The sequence below is a fragment of the Dipodomys spectabilis genome, unplaced genomic scaffold, assembly GCF_019054845.1.
Source record: "Dipodomys spectabilis isolate Male_0828 unplaced genomic scaffold, ASM1905484v1 ptg000018l, whole genome shotgun sequence".
Taxonomy (NCBI): Eukaryota; Metazoa; Chordata; class Mammalia; order Rodentia; family Heteromyidae; genus Dipodomys; species Dipodomys spectabilis.
Window position 1 is genome coordinate 548,939 of NW_024870695.1, and position 16,214 is coordinate 565,152.

General features: G+C 44.7%; 1 protein-coding gene across 1 annotated transcript in view; it reads right to left on the bottom strand.

The window, feature by feature from the left end:
- Positions 1–14,539, bottom strand: part of Prpf8 (pre-mRNA processing factor 8) — a 33,988-nt gene extending 19,449 nt beyond the window's left edge. Inside the window, exons 1-24 of the mRNA XM_042673759.1 lie at positions 14,475–14,539; positions 14,153–14,263; positions 13,561–13,729; positions 11,773–11,937; positions 11,463–11,681; positions 11,123–11,335; positions 10,896–11,021; positions 10,695–10,800; positions 7,765–7,955; positions 7,517–7,636; positions 6,912–7,101; positions 6,690–6,809; positions 6,451–6,585; positions 5,521–5,650; positions 4,329–4,525; positions 3,994–4,200; positions 3,707–3,870; positions 3,448–3,574; positions 3,138–3,330; positions 2,486–2,673; positions 2,088–2,326; positions 1,745–1,891; positions 1,397–1,607; positions 1,071–1,187 (exon numbers count right to left, since the gene is read on the bottom strand). Coding sequence (XP_042529693.1) covers positions 1,071–1,187; positions 1,397–1,607; positions 1,745–1,891; positions 2,088–2,326; positions 2,486–2,673; positions 3,138–3,330; positions 3,448–3,574; positions 3,707–3,870; positions 3,994–4,200; positions 4,329–4,525; positions 5,521–5,650; positions 6,451–6,585; positions 6,690–6,809; positions 6,912–7,101; positions 7,517–7,636; positions 7,765–7,955; positions 10,695–10,800; positions 10,896–11,021; positions 11,123–11,335; positions 11,463–11,681; positions 11,773–11,937; positions 13,561–13,729; positions 14,153–14,252 — 3,774 coding nt within the window. The 5' untranslated portion in view covers positions 14,253–14,263; positions 14,475–14,539. The remainder of the gene's footprint in view (positions 1–1,070; positions 1,188–1,396; positions 1,608–1,744; positions 1,892–2,087; positions 2,327–2,485; positions 2,674–3,137; positions 3,331–3,447; positions 3,575–3,706; positions 3,871–3,993; positions 4,201–4,328; positions 4,526–5,520; positions 5,651–6,450; positions 6,586–6,689; positions 6,810–6,911; positions 7,102–7,516; positions 7,637–7,764; positions 7,956–10,694; positions 10,801–10,895; positions 11,022–11,122; positions 11,336–11,462; positions 11,682–11,772; positions 11,938–13,560; positions 13,730–14,152; positions 14,264–14,474) is intronic.
- Between the last annotated feature and the right edge of the window lie 1,675 nt (positions 14,540–16,214).

Genomic DNA, 16,214 nt, shown 5'->3' on the forward strand with positions numbered 1-16,214 from the left:
ACTGTGGATCTTAGCTACTCAGAAGGCTGAGATCACAGTTCAAAGCCAACCCAGGCAGTAAAGTATTCCACGAGACTCTTATCTACTTAACCACTAGAAAACCAGAAGTGAGGCTATGGATCAAGTGGTAGAGCAATAGCACAAGTGGTAGAGTTCAAGCCCCATGACCAACAACAAAAAAAAATCTTCATATTATTTTTTTCTCAATTCTAGCTGCCTTCAGCTAGGCCTCTAGACATAATGGAAAATAGAATAAAAACTGCCAGGCACCACTGGCTCATACCCATAATACCAGCTACTCAGGAGTCGGACATCTGGTTCGAAGCCAGCCCAGGCAGAAAAGCCTGTGAGATTCTTATCTCCAATATACTACTCACAAAAAGCCAGAAGTGGCACTATACCTCCTGTGGTAGAATGCTAGCCTTAAGCACAAAGAAACTCAGGGATAGAGTCCAAGCCCAGGACTAGCAAAAAAAAAAAAGAAAAACTGAGAACCACATTCCATACTAATGGTTGAAGTAAGAGCTTTCTGACAAAAAAGAAGCCTCTGGAAACTGGTATTTGGGGTTCCAATTGAGGACTCCAACTTCTACTTTTGCCTTCAGAATCACCATAATTTCAAAGATGTATCAGGCTTGAATCCCTACAGAGCATTCTCAAGAAATAAGAGGGCTGGGAAGGTGGCTCAGTGGTAGAGCGCTTGCCTTACATTCCTGAGGCCTTGGGTTCGATTCCTCAGCACCACATAAGCAAAAAGAAAAAAGCCGGAAGTGGCGCTGTGGCTCAAGTGGTAGAGTGCTAGCCTTAAGCTGAAGAGCTGAGGGACAGCGCCCAGGCCCAGAGTTCAGGCCCCACGACTGGACCCCCCCCCCCAAAAAAAAAAGAAATAAAAGAAGAGCTCTGAATGGACCATGGACTGGTTGGATGTTTCCCACTTCTGCCATAAAGTATGAAGACAGGTATACCAAAAGCAAAGCTGGAAAGAAAGGAGCTCAAATCAGGGGGAGCTAAAAGGGCTGCGAGACGATCAGGGAAATGTGAAAGAAGTGAGGGCTTAGAGCTTTCTGTACCTTTGTGAAGGTGGTAGATCCAGAGGCCATCAAAATTTGACGCACACGATTATGGAAGCGCTGCATTGACTCATCATCCACACGCAGGAAACATTGGGCTGTTCGCTCCTTGGTTACCTAAACCACAAGGTCAAAGTTTAATCATCTCTGGGGTTGCAACAGAAGCAAGAAACAACTGTGAGCACCACTAAGTCTCCATGGACTGTTAGTACCATATAAGGCTCAGTGGACTGATAATGAAAGGGAATGCCTGTGTTTCTCACCCATTTACCCCAGAAATGGAAGGGAGAGGTAATGTTACTCATAATGCCCTTTCCAGACTGTACCTCATTCTGTAGATTCCAGACTCCATCTTTGTGAGTGAACTCCTCATAGCTGGTACGGCATTTAGGCAGGATGCGGCACTCAAAGCCACACATGTTGAACAGCAGGTTGGGGTTATCTTTACTATACACAGACACAAAGCTGTTCTCCCACTGAACTGTGGTCACCGATCGTGGCAGACGGTTCTTGATGTCCCAGAAGACTGCTCGACCCCTGAGCACAGAGAACAGAGTTACATCGGTCTTTAGATATTGGGCTATACTCCTCACACCCAGAATACAACTTCCTAACTCTTCTCATGTCCCTCAGGCTGATGTCCTTCCCAGTCCTATAGCCCCAATGTAACTCACAAGTTGACATCGTGCTTCATGAGACGCATGCGAGCATCTCGGGGCCAGCATTTCTTGTTATTATATCCAACAATGTTCTCATTGTTGGGGTCAGGATGCTCTGTCAAGTAACGTTGGATCAGGTCCCGAGCTTCATCTGCTGTGAACCTACACAAGGAAGGCATATTGTTGATGAGTAAATACACTGATACCTTATTAAAATTCTAGCTCCAAATATGAAAATTCCATTCCAACCCAAATTTCATTTTACTTTTAAATCTGCCCATAAGTGAGTCAAGACTAGCAGCTTTGATAGGCAGGTCATGTCTCAATGCAGGGAAATGAGTCTGAGCAAGTCCCTTACCTGAAGAAAATATGGATGCGATCGATGTATCGACAGAAGAGTCGGATGGGGTGGGCAGCCTCAGTGGCTATGTCTTGGAAACTGAGGAAATCATTTGGCATCTGAGGGGGTCCAGCCATCTCACTGGCCCGGTGCAATCCCAACACAAGCAAATCCATCACTAAGCCATAGTACTGCACTATGAATGAGGCAAACTGCAAACCTCTGATGATGCCATATGAATTTGTATGGTTCATGTCCTAGAAAAAAAGAACCACAAGTCTTCAAACCCATGGCTATCAATCAGGCTTCTTAAGGATCCAACCCTTTTTTGTTCTACCTTCAGCAAACTGTTAACTCTGTGGTCCAGGCAACCCCTTCCCCAACACAATTATATGCTGCCTTGCCCTGGGACACACCTTATAGTTGATGACAACATTGTTCTTAGCTGTCATGTAGTCAGCTATGTTGTGGTCCACAATAAGTCGCAGTAGCCTATTAAGTAGGGTCAAGTCAATCTTTTCATACATCTTCTCAAAGCGTGATTCCAGCATAACATTACACTCGCCCTCACTGGTCTCCCATACATCCTGAAGATTATTGATACCTAAGGAATAGGCAAGACAGAGCTCCAGCAGATTAAAAATTCCCTTTCTAGTGCCATTCCATAATTCAATTCCACTACCACACACTCACTATTTCAGTCTGCTACAAGTGTTAGTGATGCTCAATTTAACATCAACACTATGGCCTTGTTATAAAGTTGGCTCAGTGGTAGAGTGCTTGCCTTGCATGCATGAGGCCCTGAGTTCGATTCCTCAGCACCATAAGCAAAAAAAAAGAAAAAAGAAAAAAGCCGGAAGTGGCGCTGTGTCTCAAGTGGTAGAGCACTAGCCTTGAGCTGAAGAGCTGAGGGACAGCACCCAGGCCCAGAGTTCAACCCCCACAACTGGCCAAAAAAAAAAAAAAAGATTGATGATTCAACTGAGGGAAGAATTTTGATGCACAACTCAATTCACAGACTTACAGACTTCTTTTCCCCCATATCTTCAAAGATGACTCCAGTTTTACCTTGGCACCACTTGTAAACAAGCAGTGGAGGTGGTTCTGTGTCAGCAGGCTTGATCCAAGGTGGGAAAAGGCGTCGCTTGTCTGCTTCATACCACAGATATTGGTCCAGGTAAGCATCAGTTATCTTCTCCAGTGGCTCTACATCATACACTGGTACTAGGTGGCTATAGAGGTCCATAAACTCAATGCCCACCTGTGAGATAAGGAAACTGTCTCACATCAGTCCGCTCATCACTTGCGGTAACTGCTACCTTGGTGCCAAGAATCAATACTACAGGCCAAAAGACAACTTAGGGTGCATCTCACTCACTTCCTTAAAGGCTCTCTGTGTAAGGAGGTGACGCTTGATGCGGGACAATGCCTCATGGGGGTTGTCATAAGCTTGCTCAATCAGACCTAGCTCCTCCCTCTGGGACTGGTTCAACCGAGACTTGACACTGACAAAGCAACAGAAAGGTGAATGAGAAAACCAAGAGGACACCAAAGCCAGAAAGAATTATGGGTAAACTTTTCTTTGGACTTTGACAATAAAACTAACTCCTCTATTACCCATCTAGCCCACTTCTTACCTATAAGCTTCCTTGAGTCGCTCCAGAGCCAAGATAAGCAACTTGGTATCATGCTTGTAGGAAAGTGGGGGAAAAGGGATGGGAGAGAACCTACGACTTTCCAACCAATGTACAGTGGTGGTATACACTGCTACTGCTTCCTCTGCTGTGATGTAAGGCCCATCCTGCAAGGAGAACATGTAATTAATCTCTTGTTATAGTCCAAACCCAGGACAAGGCATGGTCCCGACTCTGTGGTCCACCTCCTAAACAACCCCCAACATCCTGCCGAGCCTACTCCATCCAACCTTCAGATAATTGTGCTGCCGCTCCTGTTCTGCCTTCAGGTACAGTCGGGTGAGGCGGCCCAAGTTCTTTTTGCAAACAGTCTTGTCTACAGTGGCCCCACGACGAATCCGTTCTCTGTTGTAATGGGCAGTGTTAGTCCACCAGTCAGCCTTGGCCTTCACATATCGAAGGATCATATTCTCTATGGGTGTTGGCAGCCCTGGGACCTGAAAGTACAAGTGCAATGAGAAAATGAAAGAAGTGCTAGAAGCCAGACAGCCCTTAAGGGTGTGAGAGTTGTAGCCCTAATCCCTGGAAGATGGCCATGACTCCTTTGAGATGAGAATAAGCTTACCTTCCAGGGAATGTTTGCCTTCCAGCAGCGCCAGGCTTCACTGAGGTGCTGCAGAATTGTCCGGGCCTTGTTCTGTTTGATGCCTTCAGGCATCATGTCCAGAATATCATGCATCACAGCTGCCCGAAGTTCAAGGTCAAAATGGGATTCCACTCGCTGCTTTGTCACTGTCTTTGCTACCCCCTTTGAATGTCGGCCTAGAAGAGATGGCCCAAGGTGATAAAAAAAAAAATCAGTAAATATTAACAAAGCATCTCTACACCTAGCACATGCAAAAAGATAAGCTATCTCAGATATTCACAACTATACTTGTGAGGAGTTTCCAGTCCTGTAAATTCATGGTAGCCTCAAAATTCCAGAGAAAAAGAAACAGAATACTGCAGGTCATTCATTGATAAATGAGATTCAGAAGCACTCCAGAACGATTCATGCAAAGGCAGGAGTCAGATAATATATACCCATCAGCCGGGTGCCAGGTGCCAGTGGCTCATGCCTGTAATCCTAGCTACTAAGGAGGCTGAGATCTGAGGATCATGGTTAAAGGCCAATCTAGGCAGGAAAGCCTATGACTCTTATCTCCAATAAACCACCAGAAAACTAGAAGTGGCACTGCGGCTCAGGTGGTAGAGGCTCAAGTGGTAGAGTACTCGCCTAGAGCTAAAGAGCTGAGTGACAGCGCCTAGGCCCAGAGTTCAAGCCCCATGACTGTCCAAAAACACAAAAAAAGAAACACACATAAGCCGGGCACTGATGGCTCACGTCTATAATCCTAGCTACTCAGGAGCTGAGATCTGAGGATCACGGTTCAAAGCCAGCTCTGGCAAGGAAAGTCTACAAGACTTATCTCCAATTAACCACCAGAAAATTGAAAGTGATGCTATGGATCAATTGGTAGAGCGCTCACCTTGAGCTTAAGAGCTGGGGTACAGAACCCAGGCCGAGTTCAAGCCCATGACAGACAAAAACAAAAACAAACAAAAAAAACAAAAAAACACCCACACATACACTATCTGCCCTTCAAGGAGCACTGAGAAGTTGTACAGGAATCTTTAATTCCCATAATCCATTTTACAAGTGGAACATGAAATGTTTCTCTATTTCCATTTGTCTCTACTTTTTCCTATTATAGTAAAATAAAGCCTTGCTAAAACTTTAACAAATAAACAAAAGTCAGACAAAGACGATTACTCACCTTCAAATTGCCGGGCCAGGAGGTTGCCCAGCCATCTTTCCAGCAAAGGGGTAATGCCACGCATGAAAAACAGCCAGACTCGCCAGCCAGCAGCCCAGAAGCCACAGCCAGGGCCCTTCCCTACAGGGCCCTACAATCCCAAGCAGAAATCAAGAATATGAATTAGCTATTTATTAAGAGATCATAAGTAAAGTGAGCGGAGGACTGGGGATGTTTTCAATGGCAGCTTGCCTAGCATTCTCAAAGCCCTGGGTTCGATCCTCAGCACTAGAAAAAAACTTAGTTTAAAAAAAAAGGGGCGGGGGGGGGGGGGGGGGGGTAAAAAGTAAACACTTTGGAACTTCAATACCTAAAATAGAAAACAAAACCAGAAATAAGATTCTCTACTTGGATTTATGTTACATTTTGGGGGAATGTGATGAAATTTACAAAGTGAGAGCAGTAATAGCATACGCATAGCCTTTCTTCAAATAAGTTCCTGGAGAGAATCCTGATCAGTTTTTAGAAAAGAAAATGGATTGTTGGAGGTGTAGCTCACATGATGGAGAACCAGCCTAGCAAGGTGGAAGTACAAATTTCAGAACTCTAGTATGATTACCCTAAATAAGTATTTCCTAGCTAGGCACTAGTGTCTCCTATATGTAATCCTAGCTACTAGAAGGCTGAGATCTAAGAATCAAGGTTCAAAGCCAACCTAGGCTGGAAAGTTTGTGAGACTCTTATTTCAATTAACCATCAGAAAACTGGAAACTGGAAATGGAGCTATGGCTCAAAGTGGTATAGTGCTAGCCTGTAGCAAAAGAGCTCAGGGATAGCACCTAGGCTCTGAATTCAAGCCCCACAACTGACAAAAAAAAAAATTTCCTCCAGAAGGACTTCAGAAGTAAAAATAGAATAAAGTATATTTAAAAACTAAAAGAAGAATCTCACCGTGTTGAAGCGGTAATAGATGAGATGCTTCAGGTCCTTGCACATGCGGATTTGTCGCATCAACTTGTATTTGTATCGATACATGCCTGTCAGCTGCCCCACGTGGGCAAATATATACTGCAGTCCATCTGCCAGCTGCAACATAATTGCCCATCAGACTTTGAGCCTGAGCCAGCTCCACAGTCATTACAGATTCCACCTAACCTCCCCCAAACTGGGTCAGGGATACTTGGCCTTACCTGGAAAGCATCCACATTGCCCAAGCGATACTGCACGTGACTGTCCACAACCAGCTTAGTTAATCGCAGTACTTCCCGACAAAGATGAAACGCATTCCCAAAACGAGATTTCTTTCTTTCCTGAAGATACCAAAACAGAAAGAATATAAAATAAGCAGTGGTTCCAGTGACAATAATAATCATCCCTAAGCCGAGGAGAACCCTAAGGTCCAATGCAGACACCTTGGTGGTGAGTGTCTTAACGGGCTTGAGGTTGAAGTTATAGTCCAGGTGAAGGTAGTTGAGATTTTTTCGATGAATGAGAAGGTTAAGCATGTTGTATCCCTGGCGGCAAACTTGCAGGCCCACCTCCACCCAGTCCAGCTTTGTGGACTGAAAGAATTTGGTAGCCTTAAAGGAGCGGAACAGATACCTGGGTGAGAATAAAAAGTGAAAATTAGTGTACTGATTATTTTTTTCATGTACAAAGCGGTTACAATTATATAAGTCAAGTAGAGTACTGTTTCCTTTTGAGCAATGTCACCCTCTCTCCCATTGTTCTCTCCTATTCTCACTCACAAGTTGTATAGTTCATTCTCAAGGGTCTAGTATCACTGCTACATTTGCTCATCCTTCGTCCCTGCATTTCTGTGTGCCCCGTTTACCCTCCCAAAGATAGATAAATGAACAAATAAGACAAAATGGAAAGAAAACAAAAAGAACAGCAGAGAAAAAAAATCTTGCTTCTATTCCTAGAGTTCATTTCAAAAAATATTATATGATCAAAGGCACATACATACTAATTATCTTTGGAACACAAGTTAAAGCAGAGCTCTCTGTTGTCTTACCTCTTCTTTTGGGCCTTAGGAGGCCGATGCTTCAAGGCATTCAGCACATAGTACTTAAGCAATTTCTGATAGGAGACTCGCACTTTCACAGGCTGTCCAGCTGGACAATGCTCCCGATACCTAGGAGAAAAATACCAATTAGAGCTTTGTCCATCTTTCCTACACATGCTAGAAAAAACTGCACACCCAACTAGATGTATTCTTATCTTCTACACATCTGCTGCCATTCTCCTAGGTAGAAAGCTTACCAGTTCTTGACAAGAGGTATGTCCAGGGCCCGGCGGGTGCGACCAGAACGTAGGTTGAAGGGTCGTGGGGCCCAAAGCAGGGCAATGCCATTGGCTGTATTGTCTGTGTAGAGGGGTGTGTCCTTCAGAAAGGGCTCCACAAATTCTGGGAGCTCGAACTCCTCATCATCGTCTGGCAATGGTTCCTGGCTCTGAAAAAGGAACCCAACCAAGAGTTCAACTCCCACTGAACTGTACAAAGACTTGAAATGATAGGGAAATTCTCTAGAGTGAAGCACAGTGGCTACATCTGCCATGGAAATGAATGCCTAACAAGCCCCACAGGGTCAGAGAAAAGAACAAGGAGCAGAGAACAAACCAGGGCCAACCAGGAAAGCAAGAAGCTCTTCACATATCTCAACTAGCTCACCACCGAAAGTCTCCCAAAGGAGTCCTGATACAAAAGTTCCTGCACAAGCCCCAAAGACTACACTTGGGAGATCTACTCATGTTATGAAGACAATGGGATGTGGGTGCCAGTGGCTCACACCTGTAATATTAGTTACTTAGGAGGCTAAGATCTGAGAACTGTCATTCAAAGCTAGCAAGTGCAGGAAAGTCCGTGAGGCTGTTATCTCCAATGAACTACCAAAAAGCTGGAAGTGGAACTGTAGCTCAAATAGTCAAATGCTAGCCTTGCGCAAAAAAAGCTCAAAGACAATGCCTAGACTCTGAGTTCAAGCTCCAGGACTGGTCAAAAAAAAAAAAAGAGGGAGGCTTCAAGTGGTGGTGACTGCCTAATAAGTATGAGGGCTCCAGTTTAAGCCTCAGTATCATCAAAAGTAAAACAAACAAAACACCACAATAAATACATAGTATAGGGACTGGGAATGTGGCTCAGTGGCATTGCGCTTGCCTTGCATGCATGAGGCCCTGGGTTCGATTCCTCAGCACCACATAAGCAAAAAGAAAAAAGCCGGAAGTGGCGCTGTGGCTCAGGTGGTAGAGCGCTAGTCTTGAGCTGAAGAGCTGAGGGACAGCGCCCAGGCCCAGAGTTCAGGTCCCACGACCGGACCCCCCCCCCAAAAAAAAAAATACATAGTATAGTAGTACACACTTGTATCCCAGCTCCTATTAACCCCTAAGACTGAAGTAGGAAGATTGACAGCCCAAGGTCAACCTGGATTACATAGTGAGTTCAAGGTAAGCCTGAAATATATAGAGAAATGCTGTCTCAACAAACAAATTAAATAAATAAAGCACACAACAGGGACTAGGGATATAGCTTAGTAAAAAAAGTCCTTGTCTAGCATTCATTCATAAGGCTGAGTTCAAGCTCCAACCTAACAATTAACCAACAAATGTAAATAAACACTGGAAACATTATGCTTGGTGTAAGCAGCTAGTCACAAAATACCCTATTATAGTACATAATACATTTATGTGAAATACCCAGAATAAGTAAATCCAAAGAGACAAAAAATAGATTAATAGTTGTCTATAGTAACGGAAGTTGGAGAAAAATATAGAGCCAACTGTGCTGCAGTTTCTTTTAGCATGATAAAAATCTTAAAACTGCCTAGTAACAGTTGTACAACTTCAAGACTATCTTAGAAACCACTAGCCAGGAGCCTGTGGCTCATGCCTGTTAACCTAGCTACTCAGGAGGCTGAGATGTGAGGATCACAGTATGAAGCAATAAAGTCTGTGAGAGTCTTATCTCCAATAAACTACTCAGAAAAAGCCAGAAATGGTGTTGTGGCTCAAGTGGTAAAGCACTATCCTTGAGCACAAAGAGGCTCAGGGACAGCACCCAGACCCAAAGTTTAAGCCCCAGGACGGGCAAAAAAAAAGAAACCACTAAAACCACTTTAAGTGAGCCATCTATAAGCCCTATTATTTACATCTCAGTAAAGATTCAAAATAGTGAGGTGGGCCAGGTGTTACAGTATACCTATGTTCCTGCTGCTCTATTCAAGGCTATATTGGCCAAATAGAAGATTCTATCTGAAAAACAACTTATAAGCAAGGTGATTCTGGCAGTTTGCTTGCTAAGCACAAATCCCTGACTTCAATCCCCAATACTGACAACTGGGAGGAAAAAGAAAAAAAAAAAAGCCACAGATTACAATATACTATAATGAGAACCCAGGAGTAGTAAGGATTAAGTCCAAATAGCTAATCACAGAAACCAAGATTGAATCAATAACCTGTAGTAAGCTAAATACTAAATACTTTAAATAAGTCTATAGTTCAAAAAGAACACTTAGCAGAATAGAAACATGTATCTCTCTAGCCAAACTGTCACCTAGTAACATTTCAAGCTTCAGAAATTTCTCTGGTAACAGCTGAAGTCAAGCTATCTTTCCTCTTTGGAGACGTATGTAGTCCAGTGTTAAGATTGCATAAGCAGCCGGGCGCTGGTGGCTCACGCCTGTAATCCTAGCTACTCAGGAGGCTGAGATCTGAGGATCGAGGTCCAAAGCCAGCCCGGGCAGGAGAGACCATGAAACTCCTATCTCCAATAAACCACCAGAAAACCGGAAGTGGTGCTGTAGCTCAAGTGGTAGAGCGCTCGCCTTGAGCTGAAGAGCTGAGGGACAGCGCCCAGGCCGAGTTCAAGCCCCACAAGCAACCAAAAAAAAAAAAAAAAAGACTGCATAAGCAGGGGCTGGGAAGGTGGCTCAGTGGTACAGTGCTTGCGCCACATGCATTAAGCCCTGGGTTGGATTCCTCAGCACCACATTAGCAGAAAAAGCCAGAGAAGTGGCGCTGTGGCTCAAGTGGTAGAGTGCTAGCCTTGAGCTGAAGAGCTGAGGGACAGTGCCCAGGCCCAGAGTTCAGCCCCCATGACCGACCCCCCCCCCAAAAAAAAAGACTGCTTAAGCATACACAAGGCTCTGGATTTGATCCTTAAGCTCACTTACTGAAAAAGTGTCATTTCCCCTTACCTTGACCGAGTGCCTGTGAGAGATTGGATTGATCAAAGGATCAAAGTAGAAAGCTGGCAAATCAGGATCCTCAGTCTTGATGAACACAACATTAGGAGTGTGATACCTAAAAATGAAAGAGTTAGTCAAAATTCTTCTGCCCTGGCCTCAATCTAAATACCAGCGTTTTCCTTTCTAACTGCGGTGTTCCCATTATCTCACCAGGTAAGATGGACATGGTGTGGAAGGTTGTTGTATAGGTAAGGAAAAGCAATCTTGTATTCAGTTCGAATAGGCTGCCGAATTATTATCTTATTAATATCATTGAATTCATTCCAGTCTTCATCCCTAGAATACAAAATCAAGGATGAGTAGACTAGTTTGGAAAAATCTTAAAGATCAAGACTAGACTTTACTCCACTCAAAGAGTCTCAATCTCTCCAACTTACTGTAAATTGATGTCTCGAACAAGAGGTTCAAACTTTGGTCCTCCAGGAATGGCCATATTGAGTGCCTTAGAAGTAAAGAAGGCCTTCAGATCAAACAGATAGAAGTAGTTGTCATCCACCAAGTCTGTTAGAAGCTGATTAGCCAGGCGGTAGAGAGTAGACATCATAGGCAGTGTGAACTGCCAACGCTGGTAAGTGGAGCCATTAACATACCTAGAGATAAAAAGAGGCCTCATATCAAGTAGCTAGCTAGCCAAACCATATAACCCTACTGCTCTTCCAGGTCCCCTTTCTCATTTCCAGAACTCTCACAAGAGTGACAAGTCTACCCATTACTCACTTCCTGCTGTCTCTCAAGGGCTGGTGGTCATAGAACCAGTCCAATACAGGGGCATCCTCCTCAGGGTCCAGCTCAAGCTGAATGGCTTCCAGTGGCTCAACATCTAGGATGTTGTCAGCATAATCCAGGGGTGGTTCCTCATCATCAAAAGGAGGGAAACGCATCCTTTTGAAATGCCTCCTGTCTCTTTTTTCTCGACGCATCATAATCCACATTGACCTAGATGGCAAGAATATCATATAACAGTTTCTACCAACTGACCCTCAACTACCACTACCACCATCACATGCCATATTCTAGCCCTTCTCACCCCCACTGGGAGATGTAGACTGGTTCAATGACCCAAGGAATCTCATTGACGAAGGAAATGGCTCCAGTGATGTGGTACAGCACAGGCACATCCCGAATCTGCTCCCATGGCATAGGCATGTTTTCCAGGAGTTTGAGGACAGCATGAGGCATGTACTTTAGGGCACTATCACATTAAGAAGAGAGAAGGTTATTAGAAATGTCAAGGACTTCTGCTATTATTCCCATGCTAACAAGCCATGTGTTTATCACAATACCATGTTCCATAGAAAGTCCTAACTCATAGTCCAAACCCCCAACTCAGCATGAAGTCAGGTCCTCTATGACTAGAAACCTTGCCTTATCAATACCTCCATCTTGTGTCACTCTTCTACTAAAACTTCACCCTCCCACAATGTTAGACTAAAATAACAGCTCTTCCTCTGAAGACATCTAGATAATCTCACAATCTACTCCCTCTACACCTTCCTGTAAATAATGGTAAAATATTTACCACACTTTTTTGTATCCATTTGTCTCATATCTATCATGCCACTGGATTCTATACTACTGAAAAGTGGAGATCATTACTACTGCCTGCTTAGTAGTTAGCATAAGCTTGATTTTTTGTTTTGACATAAGTCTAACTTATGAAGCCCAGGATGATCTCAAATTCAATCCTCCTGCTTCAGCTTCCCAAGTCTTGGGGACCATGGGATTGTAGGCATGCATCACCATATCACAAGTATACTGTTTATTTCAAAACTACTTATGAAATAAACTCCCATGGCTGTCCTAAACCTGGTCATTAATGGGCTAACATTTTTGTGCTCACAAGAACAGAGATTTGTGAAGAAATCTTGTGTACTCACACAGCTTAGGGTCACAAGAAAAAAAAAAAAAGTACCCAGACCTTAGGAGTTAAATATCCTAAATCTCAGAATTCTCATCACTGAGAAGTTAAAGATTTCCAGACTGTATACACTGTCTACTTTGGGCTTCATATAGTTCAATTATTGATTGATTGATTGATTGTTGATCATGGGGCTTGAGCTCTGAGCCTGGGTGCTGTCCCTCAGCTCTTCAGCTCAAGGCTAGTGCTCTACCATTTGAGCCACAGCGCCACTTCTGGCTTTTTCTGTTTGTATGGTGCTGAGGAATCGAACCCAGGGCCTCATGCATTCAAGGCAAGCACTCTACCACTGAGCCACCTTCCCATCCCACACAGTCCAACTACATAGGCATTTATAGCAGCATCCACAGAACAAAACAAAGCAATAAACTGTTTAACTGAAAGTTCCGAAAATTATCACTAAGTCTCAACCGTTCCCTTCTTACTCTTATAATCACCAAGATGGAACCAGTGCCAATGGCTCACATCTGTAATCCTAGCTACACAGAATGCTGAGATCTAAGTATCATAGTTTGAAGCCAGCCCCAACAAGGAAATCCATAAGACTTGTATCTCCAATTAACCACCAAAAAAACTGGAAGCAGAGGTGGGGCTCAAGTGGAAGAGTGCTAGTCTTAAATCAAAAAGCTAAGGAACAAACTGTATGCCTCACTATCAGCATACATACTCTCCCTCCACACACACACACACACACACACACACACACACACACACACACACACACACACACACACACACACACACACACACACACACACACACACACACACACACACACACACACACACACACCTGCTAGATGGCAGATGGCAGAAGATCTATCCAAGACTGAAAATGGTAGGACAGGCAAAGGTACATGCAAAACTCCAGATTAAATTATTCCAGGATAATGCTTACCCTAAATAGACTCTTTTGTCATGACGAAACTTCCGGTTGGTCATGTCTCCGTGATCTCGAATAATCTTCCTTACATGTTCTGGGGGCATGTCTTCCTTCTGAGCATCCACAAATCCAAACTTGCGCTTTTCTGCATATCGTTTGGCCTGCAACTGCTGCCATTTTCGGGCTACAAAGGTACCTCAGTTTAAAGGACTGCACACCTTTAGGCTAATTATACGCATTTCCCGCCCTTGGGTAAGCTCCTGTCGGGACATATCTTGCCATCTTACTCTTCTACTTTTACTCTCATTGCCATTATCACTAACTGATGTTGAGGGGTTTCGTATAACTCCTCATTGCAATTTAAACCCTATGACTGCGGGAATTGTCTCTATTGCTATACAACCCCCCCCTCCCACCACCACCACCACTGGATCATTGGCTGCAAACAAAAACTTTAAATGACTTGACTAGTAAAATGAGCTAAATTGTGAGCTGACACCTAATAATCCGTCAAAACAGAACTTTGGGCCGAAACCTGCTGGCGCGCATGCGCATGCCCGTCGCGTAGCTGGGCCCGCGCGCGCCGTTCCCACTGCCCCCTCCTCACCTTTTTCCTGCAGCTTCTCCTCCGACATGTAGTCCGGCAGCGGGGCTAGAGGGCCGGGCACCGGATTACCCGGCCCTCGGTAGGGAAATACTCCGGCCATGCCCGGAGAATCTACAGAGCGGCGGGAGAAAAAAATTAACCAGCAAGGCCCAGGCCCACAAAAGGCTCAAAGATGATACACGTCCAGAAACCCCTGGCTTGAATCCCACCTCGCTAAGAGTGCATCCAGCCCGACCTGACACAGACCCTCTGACCGCTCAAGCGGGCCCCATTAAGCCTCCTGAAGCCCAGCCTTGAAAGCCACCCACAAAGCAGCCCCTACCACAGACAGCCGCTATCCCGGCAGCGCAATGGCGGCAGCCTACGTCCGCCCCGCGTTCCCAACACCAGGAAGTGCGCAATCGGAGTTCAGATGGATGAATGAGAAGACCAATTAGGACTGGGTACCTCTCCGGAAGGGGCGGGTCCATAAGCGGAAAGGATTTGAACGTGAGGGGGTGTGGTCGGAATCAAGCTCCTCCTCCCGCGTTTCCTAGGTTCCTCCTGAGGCCTCCTGTAGACCCAATTGGCTTTCAACGTTGCTCCTAGACAGGGGAGCTATCAGAATTTTAATAAATTTGTCAAAATTATACACTGTTCCGTCTCTTCTCATAAATGCAGACTTGACATGCCGTACTAGCTCCAACTCAATCAACCCTTTGTTCATGCAGTCACTCATTCCGTTGCCATTTTCCGTTCCCGTTATATTCCCGTTATATACCAACGATTGATAGTACAGTTGGAAAAAAGACAACCTGATGGAACTCACAAGGCAGTAGGATAATAGACCAAAATATTGCCTGGGGGGATGAAGCTCAGTAGTAGAGTTCTTGCCTAGTATGTGCAAGGGCCTAGATTTTGTTTTCCAGTGCTGCCAAAAATAAATGTGAAAAAAAAAATTCTGCCTCAGAAACCAGAGAGGAGTTTCTCAGAGAGCCTAGGAAAATAAAGGTACTTTGAGGAACTTCATTGGTGGTGTCTTTCTCTTCCCTCTATTTAGCAATGATATCTCCCACTGTACACAAAATTTGACTCAATTTTTGGGAATTGCCCAATTTCTTTGGCTCAGGTACTCAGGAAGCTGAGATCTTGAGGATCACAGTTGGAAGTCAGCCCAGACAGAAAAGTCTGGCATCTCCAAAATAACCAGTGGATTGGAGGCATGGATCAATTGCTAAGAGCCCCAGCCAAAGAAGCACAAGGCCCTAAGTACAAACCCCAGTACCACCGAAAACAAAATGATTTTTTAAATTAGATTTGAAATAGACCCACAAGTAAGAGCTAAAACAATGAAAATCTTAGGGAAAAAATATAGAGAGAAGCAATACTCGAATGTAGCTCAATAATAGAGTACTTGGTTGTGCAGCATGCAGAAGGCTCTGATCCCATCCCCAGCACTGCAAAATGAGTAAGGAAGGGTGGATATAGAGATTTAGAAAAAGGAATAAACACCAGTGCCAGTGGCTCGTGCCTGTAATCCTAATTACTCAGGAGACTGAGATCTGAGGAATGAGGTTCAAAGCCAGCCTGGGCAAGGCAAGTCCATGAGACTCTTATCTACAATTGACCACCAGAAAACCTGAAGTGGGGCTGTGGCTCAAGTGGTAGAGTGCTCGCCTTGAGCCCAGGCCGAGTTCAAGACCCAAGACCAACAACAACAAAAAAAGGAACAGGGGCTGGGAAGGTGACTCAGTGGTAGAATACTTGCCTTGCATGCATGATGCCATGGGTTTGATTCTTCAGCACCACATTAGCAGAAAAGGCCAGAAGTGGTGCTATGGCTTCAGGCCCATGACCAACAACAACAAAAAAAGATATAAACAGGGGCTGGGAAGTTGGCTCAGTGGTAGAATGTTTGCTTTGCATGCATGAGGCCCTGGGTTCCATTCCTCAGCACCACATTAGCAGAAAAAGCCAGAGAAGTGGCACTGTGGCTCAAGTGGTAGAACGCTAGCCTTGAGCTGAAGAGCTCAGGGACAGCGCCCAGGCCCAAAGTTCAGGCCCCAGGACCAGACCCCCCCCC